Source organism: Chiloscyllium plagiosum, chromosome 7 (genome assembly GCF_004010195.1).
Source record: "Chiloscyllium plagiosum isolate BGI_BamShark_2017 chromosome 7, ASM401019v2, whole genome shotgun sequence".
In the NCBI taxonomy this organism is placed as follows: Eukaryota; Metazoa; Chordata; class Chondrichthyes; order Orectolobiformes; family Hemiscylliidae; genus Chiloscyllium; species Chiloscyllium plagiosum.
The window spans coordinates 29908625-29927048 of record NC_057716.1 but is presented as its reverse complement, the minus strand read 5'-3'; the positions used below and the strand labels follow the sequence as shown (position 1 = coordinate 29927048).

At 37.1% G+C, this 18424-nt stretch overlaps 1 protein-coding gene across 9 annotated transcripts in view; it reads right to left on the bottom strand.

The window, feature by feature from the left end:
• The window catches only part of LOC122551441 (zinc finger protein Helios-like), a 227066-nt gene that overhangs the window by 84161 nt on the left and 124481 nt on the right, over positions 1 to 18424 (bottom strand). For 6 of the 9 annotated variants that reach the window (XM_043693360.1, XM_043693354.1, XM_043693353.1 and 3 more), the window contains one exon: positions 9349 to 9621. In XM_043693360.1, the coding sequence (XP_043549295.1) occupies positions 9349 to 9621 (273 nt within the window). The remainder of the gene's footprint in view (positions 1 to 9348; positions 9622 to 18424) is intronic. The other 3 variants (XM_043693355.1, XM_043693362.1, XM_043693361.1) reach the window with 2 other exon arrangements.

Genomic DNA, 18424 nt, shown 5'->3' with positions numbered 1-18424 from the left:
TTAGGGATAGTCAGCATGGATTTGTGCATGGAAATCATGTCTGATAAATCTTTTAGAGATTTTCAAAGAGGTAACCAAGATGACAGAGGAGGGTAGGGCAGCGGATGTCTATATGAACTTTAGTAAGGCCCTTGACAATGTCCGTACAGCAAGTTGGTCATGAAGGTTAGGTCGCATCGGATCCAGGGAAAGCTAGCCAATTGGATTCAAAATTGACTCGATGGTAGGATGCAGTGCGTGATGATTGAAGGTTGTTTCTGCAACTAGTGGTGTGTCACAGGGTCTGTGCTGGGATCTTTGTTATTTACGTAAATAATCTGGATGTGAATGTACATGGTATGATTAGTAAGTTTCTGGATGATACAAAATTGTTGATGCAAGGAAGGTTATCAAAAATAACAAAGGAATCTTGACCAGATAGGGAAGTTGGCTGAGGATTGGCAAATGCAAATCAACACAGATAAGTGTGAGGTGCTGCATTTGGAAAATCAAACCAAGGTAGGACCTATACAGTAAATGGTAAGATCCTGAGAGGTATTGTGGAACAGAGGGACTCAGAGTACAGTTACATAGTTCATCAAAAGCGGCGCCACCACGATGTCAAGTAGCGAAGGACTAGAATCCTTGCCTTCCTCGGTCGAGGCATTGAGTATAGGAGTTGGGACGTTACTTCACAGTTGTATAAGTCAGTAGTGATGCTACACTTGGAATACTGTGTACAGTTTTGGTCACCCTGTTGTAAGACACTAATCTAGAGTGGGCTGATTCAACAGCTACTATGGCTTGAGGAGAAGCAGGTAAAAAATCACAGGATGGAGTTGGGGCTGCTGGGGGAGGGGGGGCATCCTTCACATTCATGCAATGGATTTCTTTCAGGATGCACCAGATCACATCTGTAATTGGGGACTTCTGTATCCAAACATCACTGAGACTCTCTACAGTGGCTGGAACACAATATTACTTCACCTAGACACAAAAAGCTAGACAGAGAAGCACCATGGTTCACTGTCTCTGGCACTATCAGTGTACATATGGCTAAGACATTGCAGTTCAAGAAGACAGCTGACCACAACCTTCTCAACAATTTTGGATGAGTAACAGATGCTAGCCTGGCTAGGCTAGCAACACTCACATCCCATTAAAGAGATAAAAAAGAATCACAGTTGCTACACACAACATCTATATGGTATTGCATGCTTCTGATAACCCCGATCAGATTTTGTCCTTTGCCATAGTTATTGGGCAGATTTTTAAGAAGTGCCAAACACCCAACATAAACATCATGGTTAGGAGCATTAATCAGGGGTAAAAGCAGAGCTGTAGGGGAATGAGTCTGGGTAGGTTACTCCTTGGAAGGTCGGTATGGACTTGTTGGGCCAAAGGGCCTGTTTTCACACTGTAGGGATTCTATGATTTAAACAAACAATTGACCTCCTCAAGCAATGACTCTGAACCATTCAGGATGCTTTGCAGTAAAGTCTGGAGTAGGAATCAAGAATTGAGCTCATATGCTATAACCCACATACTTTGTGATATCGAGGAACGAGCTTTACCACAACTGGCAAAAAAAATGTGTAACAAGTGGTGAAGAAAGAGCAGCATGAAAGGGAACATGGGCAGAAACATCTTCCCAGTTCCCCAACAGTACTTTGTAGGAACAAACCACTGCAAGCCAAATATGCCAACAGTTTCACAATTCTTATCATGATTCTTCTTATTATCGTTATCAGTTGTCTAGCTTCAAGAGAGTAATTCAACAATTTAATTCCACCTGTGCTCTTTATTTAACAGAAATAATTGAGAATCAACACGGTAAGCTCCCTCAGTACTTGGTTTACCTTGCTCATGCTTTTATGAAGTTAATCCACTTGGAAGATGGAAGTCTACTAGGCTTCCACGGGGGACATTTCAAATGACAATGGAGAATGGCCTTGAGTGGCTTCAGGCTTCAGGATCCAACTAACAACTGCAGCATCTCAGCAAATGTTAGGCCAGAAAGACACAGTTGTGGTACTAATGAAGACACAGAGAAAGTAGTTGGCGAGGATGGAGGCATGTTAGCATTCTGAGAGGAATGAAGGCCATCTTTCTGGGATTGTGCTTCAGCACTCCCATGGTCCTGAACAAGAACAAATTGCAGAGATGATTTGACATCTTGAACACATCCATCAATGCGGGGCCAAAACCAAGATGTCTGTGATTAGAGTTTCCGTTGTAGAACTCCTGAAAGAGATCAGTGCCTTAGTTGTGCTCATTCAACTGATCTCTCACTCTATGTTGGAAAATAGTCTCCAAGTTATAATCAAAGCCACAAAACAAGATGAAGTGAACCATTTTTCAATGCTCAGAACCACACCATGAGAGATCTCTGTGTCCAGAAGAAACACAGCATTTCTTGGTAAATGCCATCTAGATTAGATTAAATTCCCTCCAGTGTGGAACAGGTCCTTTGGCCCAACAAGTCCACACCAACCCTACGAAGGGTAACTCACTCAGACTCAGTTTCCAACCTTCATTTTCCAATACCTCTTGTGACAACATATGAATCGTTCAATCTTGAGGCAGAGTCTCCAATCACTTCGTAAGATTATCGTCAACACATACCCTTCTTTCACCCATACACAGCATCAAACAATTGTGAAAGTGGAGAAGGCCATTCTGCCCATTGTACCTACTTCAGCTTGAGCAGGGAACATAGAGCAAGAGTTTACTACTGGTGAACTGAACCCTTACATTCTGCATGCAAATTTCCAAATGCAGTGCTGTTTGGCAATTCAGCATCCTATGCCCCTGCTGTCACTCTTATAATCCTTTGTGCAGTGATTCACAGCATAAAGATCTCTCTTCTAGCCAAGATTCTAACTTACTGTCTCTAAGTTGGTGTCTGCTGAGGTCAGGTGGAATGATTGCATATTCAGTAAGTCTGTCTCCTCTGCTTTACTGATAGAAAAGAGTCCTTTATTTTCAACATTTGAAATTAAAAAGTTAACTCGAAGAAAGAGTGATGAAAAAATAAATGTGAGCAGATGCAGTGTGTGAAATAAAAGAGAAAATGGAAAAAAAGGAAATGTTGTAAAGAGGCCAGGCATAATAGAACAGAGAACATAGAAGATTACAGTACAGTACAGGCCCTTCAGCCCTTGATGTTGCGCCAACCTGTGGAAACAATCTGAAGCCTATCTATCTGACACTATTCCATCTTCATCCATATGTTTATCCAATGACCATTTAAATGCCCTTAAAGTTGGTGAATTTACTATTGTTGTAGGCCCCTACTACTGAGTAAAGAAACCACTTCAGACATCTGTCTTATATCTATCACACCTCAATTTAAAGCTATGTCCCCTCGTGCTACCCTCACCATGCAAGGAAAAAGGCTTTCACTGTCCACCATAATGCACTGATCATCTTATATGTCTCAATTAAACCTCCTCTCAACCTTCTTCTCTAGAATGAAAACAGCCTCAAGTCCCTCAGCCTTTCCTAATAAGGCCTTCCCTGCATACCAGGCAACATCCTAGAAATCTCCTCTGAATGCTTTCCAATGTTTCCACATTCTTCCAAAAAATGCAGTGACCAGAACTGTACTCCAATACTCCAAATGTAGCTGCACTAGAGTTTTGTACAGCTTCTGCATGATCTCATGACTCCAAAATTCAATCCTTCCACTATTAAAAGCTAATGCATGTATGCTTTCTTAACAACGCTATCAACCTGAGTGGCAATTTTCAGGAATCTACATACATGGACACAGAGATCTCTCTGCTCATCTAGACTATCAAGTATCTTACCATTAGCCCAGTACTCTTTATTCCTATTGCACCTTCCAAAGTGAATCACCTCACTTTTCCACATTAATCTCCATTTGCAACCTCTCAGCCCAGCTCTGCAGTTTATCTATGTCTCTCTGTAACCTGCAACATCCTTCAGCACTATCCACAACTCCATCGACCTTAGTGTCATCAGCAAATTTACTAATTCATCCTTCTACAACTTCATCCGGGTCATTTATAAAAATGACATACAGAAGTGGACCCAAATCAGATCCTTGTGGTACAGCACCAGTAACTGAACTCCAGGATGAACATTTCTCTGTCTTCTTTCAGCTAGCCAATTTCTGATCCAAACTGCAAAATCATCCTCAATCCCATGCCTCTGTAATTTGTGTAATAGCCAACTGTGGGGAACCTTATCAAACACCTTAGTGAAATCCATATACACCACATTAACTGCTTTATCCTCATCCACCTGTTTGGTCACCATCTCAAAAGAACTCAATAAAGATTTGTGAGGCATGACCTATCCTTCAAAAAATCATGTTGACTATCCCTAATTAACTTATTCCTCACTAGATGATTATAAATCCTCTCTCTTATAACCATTTCCAACACCTTACCCACAACCAAAGTAAGGGTTACTGGTCTATAATTACCAGGTTTATCTCTTCTCTCCTTCTTGAACAAGGGGGCAACATTTGCTATCCTCCAGTCTTCTGGCACTATTCCTGACGACAATGATGACAGAAAGATCAAAGCTAAAGGCTCTGCAATCTCCTCCCTGGCTTCTCAGAGAATCCTAGGACAAACGCCATCTAGCCGAGGGGGCTTATCTACTTTCACACTTTCCGGAATTGCTAACACCTCTTCCTTGTGAACCTCAATCCGGTCTAGTCTAGTAGCCTGTATCTCAGTATTCTCTTCGACGACATTGTATTTTTCCAGTGTGAATACTGATGAAAAATATTCATTTAGCACTTCCCCTATCTCCTTGGACTCCATGCACAACTTGCCACCACTTTCCGGATTGGCCCTAATCTTTCTTAGTCATTCTTTTATTCCTGATATACCTATAGAAAGCTTTCGGATTTTCCTTGACTCTATCTGCCAACGACTTCTCATGTCGCCTCCTGGCTCTTCTTAGCTCTCTCTTTAGTTCTTTCCTGGCTAACTTGTGACTCTCAAGAACCCTAACTCATCTCATCCTAACATAAGCCTTCTTCTTCCTCTTGACAAGAGATTCAACTTCTTTAGTAAACCACGGCTCCCCTCGCTTGACAACTTTCTCCCTGCCTGACAGGTACATACTTATCAAGGAAACACAGTTGCTGTTCCTGGAACAAGCTCCACATTTCAATTGTACCCAATCCCCTACAGTTTCTTCCCCATCTTATGCATCCTAAATGTTGCCTGATCACATCATAATTGCTTTTCCACTAGCAATAACTCTTGCTCAGTAGTTTATACCTATCCCTTTTCATCACTAAAGTAAACATAACCGAATTGTGGTCACGATCACCAAAAATGCTCATCTACCTCCAAATCAAACACCTGGCCAGCTTCATTACCCAGTATCAAGTCCAATGTGACCGCGCCCCTTGTTGGCTTGTCTACATACTGTGTCAGAAAACCCTCCTGCACACATTGGACAAAAACTGACCCATCTAAAATACTCAAATTATTGTATTTCCAGTCAATATTTGGGAAGTTAAAGCCCCCCATAACAACTACCCTGTTACTCCCACTTCTATCCAGAATTATCTTTGCTATCCTTTCCTCTACATTTCTGCAACTATTCAGAGGCCTATAGAAAACTCCCAACACAACCTCCAGTTAACACTCATCATGGCCATGTATCTACCCTGCCCTTAATGTTAGCAAAATTTTCTTCTTCAAGAGACAAGATGCGTAGGGATACCTGGCATTATTGTTAGCAGCCTCCTGTTGCATGTTGTGCATTGCCGCAAGGAAGAAAGGAGTGTGATAAAGCTGGTGATGTGTTTAACATTGAACCTGTCATGAACAGTTCATATGAGATATAAGAAATTGAGGGTTGCAACAGATGTGACTGTAGCAGGTATACATTGTGTGCATATACCAGGAGAATACAGTGGTGTGGTGTAATATAGTAATTGCAGGAGAATGAAAAGAATAGTGGCAACACTGTGAATGATTGTAAAATGCAGAAGGTGGTGCAGGTAGGTGTAGTGGAAGAGAGTAATTGAGGTGAGAAGAAAGATTCTTAGCTTGACAACTCTGATGAGGTGAAGATAATTTTTCTTCATTAGCAACATCCAAGAGTTTAAATTCCTGGCACTAACCTCCTAATTAACCTTCCCAATGCTCATGAAGAAATTGTCTGACGTGCTAAGAACAGGCTTTCGAACTTGCTATCATAACCTGGATGACAGCATCCAAAAGGTGCATCAGAGAGCCTGGGTGATTTCTCTGTACTTCTCTTGGTCACTGAAGACTTTGCACAGTATTTCCCTGCCATCTGTAGCTACAGTGTGTATCTTGGAAATATTAGTCTCAGTAAATGACATTAGTCAAGTCTATTATTTTCTACACTCCTATGCTCACCACCATGAAAATAGGCATTCAGTCAAAAAGTAGTCTTGACAAAGGCTGTAGTTCCAAATTCACCTGCATCCTGTTCTCAGCTGCTCATTTTCAGACCTATCAACAGTCTCATGTTCACTATTTTTTACTGAGCTTCTCAGATATTTTCAAGATTTGAGAAAAAACAAAATCTGACCTACTAATATCAATGACAATGCTACAATATTCTCAGCTGGGAATTTTAGACTAAACCTAGAAGTGTGTAACTTGTAAGATTTGCAAATTATTTGCAGTCAAGTTCTTATTAAGTCAATGGAAAATAATTAGAAAGCCATTCATTAAGGTAGCCCCTGCCAAGTTACATGCATTTTAGAAAATTTGCAACAAAATCTGTAAATAATAAATTTAATCTCTAAAGGCATGTCAGAAAAGAATAAAAAGTTGTTCATGTCAGATTAAAAAACAATTTTTCTCAAACCTAGTTACCAAATGCATTTACTCTTGGAAAATATAATATCTGTCGAACCGACGTAAACCCAGTGGAAGAATGGGAGTAGAATATTAAAGGCATTGGGCCCAATTTTACCATACGGTGCCAACATAAAGTCATCCATTTTTGTTTTCGTTTGTATTTGTTCTTCCTGTATTAACTCATTTTTGCTTTAACAACCCTTTTTGTATATCCCATTTCCAAGTCTCTTCATACTGTATGAAAATTGTGTCCAATTAACATCAAATAACTTTTTATCTCTGCAAATGTCACTCTTGAAGCATTATGATAATTATCACTCTGACTTTACCTCTCCTTTTTAGGGAAAAATTTAGATTCTGTATGATGTGCCTCACCTGAGTCAGAAAGAACAATGGGAAATCAGACATAATTAAACAGAAGTTTGATTTTTCCGGAAATAGAAAGGATTGTTAAATTGATGCTAAATGAAGGCTTGCATTATTGAATGATGCTGATATTTAAGAAACTGGCATGTCAACTGAAGAACGTTTATGAATAACTAAAAGGGACTTAATTAATGTTATCAAAATTATGTAGGTTTTAAGGGTGAACAGTGCAAGATTATTCACGCTTATTGGTGAATTGATAAGGGGCACAAGTCTAGAATTATCAGTAGATGAAAAGAAAAACACAGGAAGAGTTTTTTCTATTCACACAAAGTTATTGGGAATACAATGTTTATTTGCAAGTGGCTAATGAAGTATTGGAGCTGACATTATTTGAAAAAAAGCCAGCTATTTGGAAAATAATATGAAGGACTCATAGCCAAAGTTCAAGGAATGGGATAAGAGTAAAGACAGCTCCAGTTGAAGAGCCAGTGCTGGTCACAGCAAATTCTTCCAAATAGACTCATTTACCAGGGACAGAAGTTCAAATTCTAGAATAAACTGTCATTTGTTTTCATAATTTCTGCACAAAAAGTCCCATCATGAAGGATCTTCTGGCTTGTTATTCACGTAATAAAATAACTACGAATAATGGGTACTGTTTCAGACTGGGTTAGGAGGGGGAAGATGTGAAGAAAGGAGAAGAGAAATTTTACACACATTATTTCATTGCTTTAAATCAATAATTGTTTTTCCATTGGATGAGATAGTCACTGGAGGCCAGCATTTGTGGCACATCTGTATTGAGCACCTTTCAAAGGCCATTTCAATGTGCAATTAAGAGTCAAACAAATTGCTGAGGGTCTGGAGTCACATGTAGATCAGATTGGCAAGGGAAAGATTTATGAACTGAATTGAAATACGGTGGGACAAACCCTTGTCCCCAGCACATTTGCTCAGGTGTCTAAGCTGCTAGTCCAGTGATCTTACCTCTGCTCTTATTCCTTCAATTTACATTAAGATAATTTAAGACAACATGTTTGGATTGAGCAAACATATCATCCAACTTCCTTCCTATCTAGCTAATGAATCTATGCTTCCTTATTATTACTTATGCAAATAGAAACCACTGAATGCTAATTTTTGTCAGGTATCAAATTATTAGTCAAGAATCTATAACTGTAAATTACTTGCACTGATCAGTTACATATATTTACAGGGGTATTAACGGTTACTAAATTAAAGATTAAATGGAAAAATAGACTGGCTACATTCAGTGCTTTTCTACCACACTGCAGGAATATGGGTGTAGTTGTACACCATAATGAGCCATAATGCAATGTTGGGAAAGGCTCACAAGACAAATGCATCACTACCAAAATGTCCATTCTCCCATATTGAGGATCGTGATGGATATGATAAGTTCCCAATCTTTTAAAGGGGCTTAAAATTATCATATGAAAATGTCTATGTGAGGCTAATTATTGAAAGCATAATTTCCCCAGAATTTAATATAGTGTGAAATAACAAGTAAATTATAAGTGGAACACAAAACCTTTCTAACCCTCACGGCTGTTTCATTTTAAAAATGCATTATTATTTCATAATGTTTAGAGAAACTAATATATTTAAGGCTAACAAGAATATGAACATGGTAATTTTTAAGCACTAGTCTTAGTACACTTTGATAATTTACAAATATTACTTCTCTAGAACCTCTGAATGAAGCATGCAAATGCATTCATTAAAAGGTCTAACAGATAAGCAGCACTTGTAACTGTATTTTGCAAATGAGCAAAACAATTTGATTATGAAATTTCTAACCCAAGTATTCCAGATTTTACATCATCTTTTAATTGATAAATACCAATGTTGTGATTTTCAAGGCAACAAATTTGGTTTGGCTGTTTTACAATGGGAGTATTAAGAGTGCGCAATGACAATAGATAACAATCTTAATTATATCAGTATGTCTTTAGTTTGCGCACTATAAAATCTTATATAAACCTATTCACTGACAATTCCTACATTATTTATTCCACCACACTGGTGATTAAAAAAATAATTTAACTATCGTAAAAATAATATATCTAAAGTGGACCACAACTTTGATTTTTTTCGAAGTACACATTTCTTATCTAGTGTACGATCAACTTTTCTTTTAACTGCTTACCAGTGTGGCTCCGTTTATGTACCATTAGAACATTGGGCCCAATGCAAACCATCCCACAGATGTCACACTTCAGTTTACCATTCGGAAGTCGTATCCCTCCATCGGCTTGTATCTCCGGCCCTGGGTTGGTTTCAGTCATTCCGTTGCTTTCCACCACAGACTCCTCCATGGCACTCATTGCCTCTTTGCTTCTGGCTCGGTCCACCTGATTAAGAACTTTTCCATCATCTTCATCGCTATGCATCTCTATCTTGATGGAGTTTGCTGCAAAACCAATAAAAATGTTTAAAATAAAACATGGTTGCTTGCTGGCAGCTTAGTTATCAAAGAAAAACATTTTTTTTTTCTTATACCAGTCCTTCCTCTTGTCCATACTTGACTGATGGCCAATTTGTAAAACTATAATGTTGAAAACAGACTTCACATGGATGAAGCATGTTCAACATATTTCAAATAGACCTTATTAGTAACAATATGCTGTCATTTGATTCAGTCTCAGCAGCGTTTTTTCTTAAATTGCTGTACTGCAACCTATTATCACTTGTACGTCACGGAGGCAGCACTAGCCATTTGTTTTTGTAGAAAGTGTGGTGCACAGTTTCCTGCACCCACCATATGGGACAGCTCTTGGTGCATGTCTCAGCGGAATGCGACTTCTGGAGTAATGTTATGAGCATTTGCAGCAGCATAAGCAGCCAGCCCATTTCCCCCTTGAAGACTGATAAAGATGTTTGTTTCATCCCACTGAAGAAACGTATATAAACTGATATTTATTCCACTTGAATCTTAGAAATTGAATAACTTTTCAAAATCAAAATTATGTTTGGAAAATAAGGTTCACATTGCACTTTATCAATGTCACAAATCTTGTGACATGAAAGTAAAATTAATATTCACCACTTTTGAATGCAATACTTATTTTTCTCCAAACTGAAAAGACAACAGTCAAATATTTAGCTCAGTGACTTTATATAATTGTTATCTCTATAGTGGTCAAAACAAATCTTCCACCCACAAAGTGTAAAGAATGTTCCAAAGGCCCATTCTGGTGTTTTTGACAGTATCCAATTCCAATATCATTCTCACTTTTTCTCCCAGTTCAGAGTTTGCCAATTTTTCAACTGCTATAGAATGAAAATTGAGCAGAAGTGCAAATTTTACTCAATTTTCCATTAATGCCATCTTCTGACAATTACAAGGAGGCATACTGCAGCATACTAGCATTGGCTGATGCACACCCAATCCTGCAAAGAGGCATCTCAGAAGAGGAAATGCAAACTTTCATGACACCCAATACAATGTACTAATGCTCCAAAGCACAGCAATGCCGCAGACACTGTGGTTAGAAAGTTACAGCTAAAACCTTCTGTACTGTAATATGACCATCTAACAATAGTCCTTTCCTCTCCAACTGCTGAAACCATAATTCCATTACAAATTACTTTCAGTCTTAATTATCTGAACATATATAGCCTCAGTATAAAAGTGAAAAGAAATAAAACAGAATGTAATAAACTAGAATTTCTAGCACAAAGCTTTGTTATATTTTCAAATATTTTATAAAATGCACCCATAATCAAAACAATTTGGTGTTAAGTAATAATCACCATCAACAAAGACAGTAAAGTGTGGTGTCCCAAATTCCCAATCACTGAATTAAACTTAACTTTTGGAGCAAGAGATAGGTCAAACAAGTTAAGGCTAATTTCTGTTTTTTCCTGCTTGACTACGTTCCTAGAACAGCAAGTTCAACCATACAATTGAAATAAGTGGAAATTATGGTACAATTTCTTATTATATTAGTTAATTACTGTTATATTAGATACAAGAAATCACTACAAAACAGTGTTTGATTTTCAAATCGAGACTAATTGACCATCCATAGTTCTCCCAAGTTCTTAAGAAATCCATAATATTATTTTCAATCTTCAGAATGCTATTGAAACTTTAAACTTCACTTTAAATAGGCTTTCCCCAAAAGTTTAACTAGTTCTTGCTTCCACAAATCAGAGGAATATAGAAGAATTAAAGTCAAAGAATAGTGAATGAAAGTTGCCAGTGTCTATGGTAAAGTAATAAAAAAGAACATATTTGGAATGAATGTTCAAATATTCAATGTACATTTGATGAGGCACTGTATCAGCTTTGGCTATATGGTAGCATTCTTAAATATGGGTCATGTTGAAGCCCCACTGCAGGCATGTGAAGTCATTTTCTGGGCTGATACTCAATATTGTTGTCATATGTTGGGCAATACAATGAACTACATTGAGGATGGACATAAAATTTGCTGCACTGTTCAAAGCAGAACATGGAAATTCTCTCACCATTTTCTATCCTTAAATAACATGATTAAAAAGGAGATTAATCGGATAAATATAAAGTATTTATTTGTTTTTTCATCTTGCTATGTGCATTACTTGTCATGCTCCTCTATATTGTTATATTTCAAAAAGTGAGCTGAAAATGTGTTGCTGGAACAGCGCAGCAGGTCAGGCAGCATCCAGGGAGCAGGAGAATCGGCGTTTCGGGCATAAGCCCTTCTTCAGGAATAAGCCCTGAAGAAGGGCTTATGCCCGAAACGTCGATTCTCCTGCTCCCTGGATGCTGCCTGACCTGCTGCGCTGTTCCAGCAACACATTTTCAGCTCTGATCTCCAGAATCTGCAGACCTCACTTTCTCCTCAAATATTTCAAAAAATGCCTTGCAATGTCCTGAGATCGCATAAGATGCTCTTTCTTTCACAATCTCTATTTTGGTCCTAAGTGACTCAAACCACATAAACATAAATTAACAGCATAGGATTAATAATAACATATATTTTTTAAAGTCATAGTTATTCCCAAAGCAGTCAATATCAGACGCTGCTAGTGAGCGTACAGTGTACACAGCACTTATCGTTCAAATTCTTTTCCTCACACTGATTCTCGACCATAAAAAGCTAGTCATGCAAATTAAAACAAACTATTCTGTACACTAAGTTCTCAATTTCAGCCAAGCTGCAAGGACTCAAGATATTTGAGGCCATACCATTCTACCCTCATCCTGCACCCTCTTGTCACCCCACCCCAAAACAGAATCACAGTGCAAGCTAAGACAGAAGATGCTGCAGGTTCCTGTATGCAAGACAACAATTTATTGTTCAATGATGTGTATAAGAATAGAAAATTACTAGTCAGGGTCATAAGAACAATGGATACTCAACTGGGGAAGAAAAAAAAATACATTAAAAAGGCCGAAAGAATGTTGGATGCTGTAAATCAGAAACTGCTGAGCTTTTCTAGCAATCTCTGTTTTTGTATATTAAAGGGGTGGTTGGAAAGGTTACTGCAGTTCAAAATGCATTAATAGCAATATATTTGAGGTGAACAGCATACATACATTTAACAGTGAGCTGGGTACACATGGATGAGAAAGAAATAAAAAGGCCTGCAGATGCTTAGATAAGTAGGATAGGAAAAGGCCTGTGCAGAACATGAACAATAGCACAATCCCACACTAAATGAACTGTTTTTGTGCTATAAACGCCCCATAGATCTATGTATATATGCGCTGCTACATTACAAAAATTCCTTGGAGTCAAAAAGACAACAGGATGAAATAAAAAGGAGAAGGTGAATACTGCAGCTGCCTGGACAGTCAGAGTCGAAAAGGGTGGTGCTGAAAAAGCACAGCAGGTCAGGCAGCAACCAAACGCCAGGAGAGTCGATGTTTTGGGAATCAGCCCTTTATCAAGAATGAAGGGCTTCTGCCCAAAACATCAACTCTCCTACTCCTCAGATGCTGCCTGACCTGCCGTGCTCTTCCAGCACGACCCGTTTCCACTCAGGATTAAATAAAAGTTTGGGATCTCAGTAGAAAAGTCAACAAACTTTTAAAAATGTTTTCAGAATTGGTCTTTGACACGTTTCAGACACATTTAGTGAACTTTAAAATTAAGATGAAGATTCAGAAAGTATGATGCATAGTTTGGAGATTTTTCTCAGATAACCAATTCCAATAGGACCGAGACACAAGTTCAATTATAATCTAATCATACAGAACAAAATGTAATCAGTAAATCCATGACAAATCACTGTTGTGTGCAGAAGATATTACTTAATGTTCATTAAATATCATTTTTCATGAGAGAATATATTCTTTCCCTTTTAATCTGTGTTAGGTCAACTAAACTAGTGCTTTTAGTTATAAATAACATTTCGTTAGGATGTTTATACATCTGTGAATTTGAAATATAGACCAATAATAATACATCAATATGAGATCGTTTCAGTTTAAGTTAATATGAGGATCCAAATCAAACTTGGTGTTAGGCTCTTGTCTTGAGGAAGTAGTCTTGTAGCATTTGAGTTTTAAACATGCTTTAGTGCAGGTGTAACTATCTTGGAGCAAATATTAAAGAGGTTTCAGGTGGTCAGGTAACTTTTCAAACCAGACCACTTTTTCTCAATGACAGTAGTATTGTTAACATTAGAATGTAATAAAAATTTACTTAGCCAAGAAGCAAAAGGAAAACAGAAGTTTAATTCAAATCAATTTGGATTTCTAACAATGTGCCAATATTTGAAAGAGCTCTTTAATCAGCATGCATTTGTCACCAACAACTAATCATTTAAAGTGGAAATATTTATGATTGAATGTGTAAGGACCAAGTTAATCTCTTTCCCTAAAACTGATAAACTGGGTTTGTGCACAGCAATGAGTAAGTGTCACCAAACTCTGTCTCACTTTAACATTTATTGCAATTGTCCATCCTTTTGAATCTCCAAGGTGCGTTTCATGGAAATGTCTTCAGAAGTAACAATAATCTAAGGACTCCTGCTTTAAGTCCACTATTCTATCTTGCTACTGCAAAAAACTAGTTTGTTTGAAAAGTGGTCTAATTTAAGTATACTAATTTGAGTAAAAAGATGCATTACTAGCACTGTCAAAAACAAAATGCATAATAATACAATAACTAGTTAGTTGCAAGATACTCCAATCATGGACATGTTAGAAATTTGTTCAGTTTGGTCTCCACAGAGAGAGAGATATCAAGGCCCTAGAAATTGTACACAGAAGGGCAACCAGGATGATATCAGCCTTCAAGAATTCTCAGTTTTGCAGACAGATGTCAAGAATTGGTGTTATTTACTTTGGACAAATGTTGCCTAAGGGAACCTATGCTTCAGGTTTTCAAACGTGTAGCATATTGGATATATTACAGTTATGGAACTTTTGAGAATAAATCAATCAGACCTTTGAAATCTGTAAATAGAGGTCCTGAAGATTTTTTCTCAATGCAACATTGGGAATCTAACAAGATCCTTAGCCTCATAACTGGGATTGCCCTAAGTAAATAATTCATTATGATAATAAGGAACCCAGGACTTTTGTACATTTCGAAAATTGCTCAATTTCTTCGGGAATTGAAAGAAGTTGAAGTTTTTCTCAATTGGTCTATTTAATAGGTAATTTTCTCTAAGCCAACGGCATAGACAGTTGCAATGTTAGATGGGGCAGACTTGATAGGCCTTACAGTCTATTCCTATTTTTTTCATCAATTCATAAATAATGACAAATGAATTCTTCTGGCAAAATCTAACTTAGAGAAAACACAGTTCTTGAATTCAAGCTGGACTACTTTAAAATGCCAAATCAACCTATTTCAGGACTTCGAAAATACAAACTGAACATTTTGAATGAATGAACATTCCAGACAGTTAGTAAACTGGCTTTATTTCAAATGTGTTTTCGGAATTAATATGATAAAGAAAAACAATGCAAAATCACTTAACTAATCATCAAAAGGAGAATCATCATAACCAAGGCGATATATCATTGTTATGACAAAACAAAGAAAAGCTTCACTTTCAATGGTTTGTTTGACATTTTGTAATAATTATTTTGTGGAAAAGAAAATCTGGTCAGAATAATTGCAAACAGTGTTTTTCTGATGTTGATTTATAATAAGAATGAACATGTTTAACTGTACCCATATGTGATGCTTCCAGCTGATGCTGCTAACCTTATTGAGTGAGATTTCTTTCAACAATTTAATTTGATAATCACTTCAGAAATCCCAGCTAGTTGACTATATCTGAGCAGGTTCCCTGGTAAGACTGAAATGTTTCTAAAACTAGCCATAAAACTACAGTATGCTTTACAAAACAGTTCATTCATTCAAACAATAATATGCAGGCAATCTTTTGAATGATTTAAATCAAAAAGGAAATAAAGATGAAAGCCTATGTGCTCACTTTGAACTGGAAACTGCACAAAGAAAATTTCCACTAACCTTCATACTTGTACTAAAAATTGTGTGACTGGAAAAATCCTATCAAAAATCTGTATACTAATAGGATTTAATCAGAAACTACCTGATCCATTGTTTCAATCTGAAAGCCATTTGCAAGCCAAATTACTTTTGCATTAATTATTGTTCGAGTTTAGTACAACATCAAATTTCCATCTAATTTTGCACTTATTTGATCATTTTATTTCATAAAACTTGGAAACATCAGCACAAAAAATAAACCTAGGGCAGTGTTGGCTTCACAATTAGTCCAATTCTTGATTTCTTTCTCACTAAGTGCCATTTCCTTTCTTTTCAATACTTCACATTCCTCATAAATGCTGTGATTGACTAAGCTTCAACAACCACAATTCTATAGATTCTATATTCTAATAATGCTTGCATAAAATAGTTTGTTAATCTTTCCATTGCTTTATTAGAATTGATCCTATAAATGCATGTCCCTTTATTAAGATTTCCACCAAAGGTATGTTTAAATGTGAACAAAATTCAAACTTTTCTGAACTTATATTGGAAGATGTTAACTTCACATTATTTGTAACATATATGTAAATTTGACTTCTACCTAATAAGACTTGGAAAATGTCGTCTCAAACAGTTACAAGATTACGAATATACATAAATATGAAATATAAAATTTATCTAGCAATTCTTTAGTAAGTCAAAACAAACATTTTAAATCAGTTATTGGATAAGAAAAAGATAATATGCCACTTGTTTTTGGGGGTGCGGCACCTCAAGTTAAGAACCGGACTAAGTACAATTATTCAAACAGCTTTATCATTTTTGAGGTACAAAATATTTAAAGTATACTACACTAAAGCTATGTAGAATTCAATGTTTTTTCACAACTTTCATCATTCTATACTCAATGCAATTTTACTTGAGTATGGAATAAGATGCTTATTATTTGATTTTTTTGTCAATTGCTGATTTGTTTTAAAATGCAAAGCTAAAATCTTACATTCAAAGGCTGGCAATGACATAGAATCTAAGGTAAATTGACATAAACTACCATTTTAATTAGCAATAAGAAAAAAATTTCGTAAAAATGCCTCTGTTCATTTGACTTTCTGCTAAAATCAAGTATCAAGATTACACTCATTAAGACTTAACAACCATTGAATATCCAACAGAGGCAGGATACTCAACCCATTGTGCCTGTTCTGCTTTTTTGAATGAGATACCCAACCAGTACCACTCCCCTGCCCCTTCTTCCACTGCCCTGCAATTTCTTCTCCTTCAAGTATGAGTTTGATTCCATTTTGCAAATTATTACTGGATTTGCTTCTGACACCGCTTCAAGCAATACATCCTGGATCATAATAACTTGGGAGAAAAGTACTTTCCTCAATAATAATTACCTTGAAGTTATGTCTGATAGTTACTGACATTTCTGTCACAAAAACACCTTCTCCTTATTTACACCACATAAATTCTACATAATTTTGAACAACCTCATTAAATCCCACCTGAATATCTTCTTCTTTTAGAAGAATTATGCCAGTTTCTCCAGTCACTTCAGGAAATTATTGTTCCATGTGCCTGGTATCATTCTAACAAATATTCCCTGCACAGTCTCTAAGGCCTCTAGCATCCTTCTTAAAGTCTGGTGCCCAGAAGAGGAAACAAACTCCAACTGGATAATCTCAGAATCCCTGCAGTGCGGAACCAGGCCTTTGGTCCATTGAGTCCATACCAATTCTCCGAAGAGCATCCTGCCTAGATCCACCTTTCTACCCAATTCCTGTAACCCTGCATTTCCCATGGCTAATACACTTATATATACATCCTGGACTCTATGAACAATTTATCATGGCCAATCCACCTAACCTGCACATCTTTGGACTGTGGGAGGAAATTGGAGCACCGGGATGAAATTCACACTGACACAGGAAGAATGTGCACACTCCATACAGTTTGCTCCACATTTGAATTCTGTCCATTAACAAACACAATAGTAGTCAAATTACTGAATTAGTAATCAGGAGCCTGGATTAATCTAACAATGGCTTTTGAAAATTTCAGTTAACCTTCTAAATTTGGGAGATAAAAGCTGGTATTAATCAAAGGGGCTACACAGCTGTTAGACCACTGTAGAAACCAAATCTGTCCTTTAGCGAAGTAAAATGCGCTCCTGTCCGATCAGGTTTATATATGACCTCAGACCCACAATTTTTTGAGTGACTGTTAATTGCCCCAGGAAGTGGTACATAGCAAGCCACTCTGTTGTATCGGGTTATGACCAATTGTTTAAGAAGGTGACCTACCAATCTCTGCTCAATGCAATGCGGCATTCACAATAAATGTTGGAAGAACAAATAAATAAAAATTGTGATAGTTAAAGGAATTGAACAAGTTATTTTTAATTATAAGTCAATTTGTGCAGAGCAAGCTCTAGTGACCTGAATTTGTGTACAGGGACAGATTGAAAATAATTCCACGATTCTCCAAATATTTATATTTAGTAGTCGAGAGTAGAGAGAGTAGCATAGAGAGCAGCATAGAGAGTAGAGTAGCTTTTATTTGTCATTTCTACCATATATAAATGACACAGTAAAAATGAGATAGTAAAGAGTGTATTCACCATCAATGATAAAATAAGGCATTTTACACAATGGTTAGCAGAAATTCTATATTGCCTTGATGTGATCTCAGCCTTTTTAAGTGTTCACTGTAATAATCTCAAGCAATCTGTGAAAACTACAAGCTCGAAATACAAGAACAAGAGAGGGGCAGGAGTGCACCATGTGGCCTGTCAAGCTTGCTCAACCACTTATT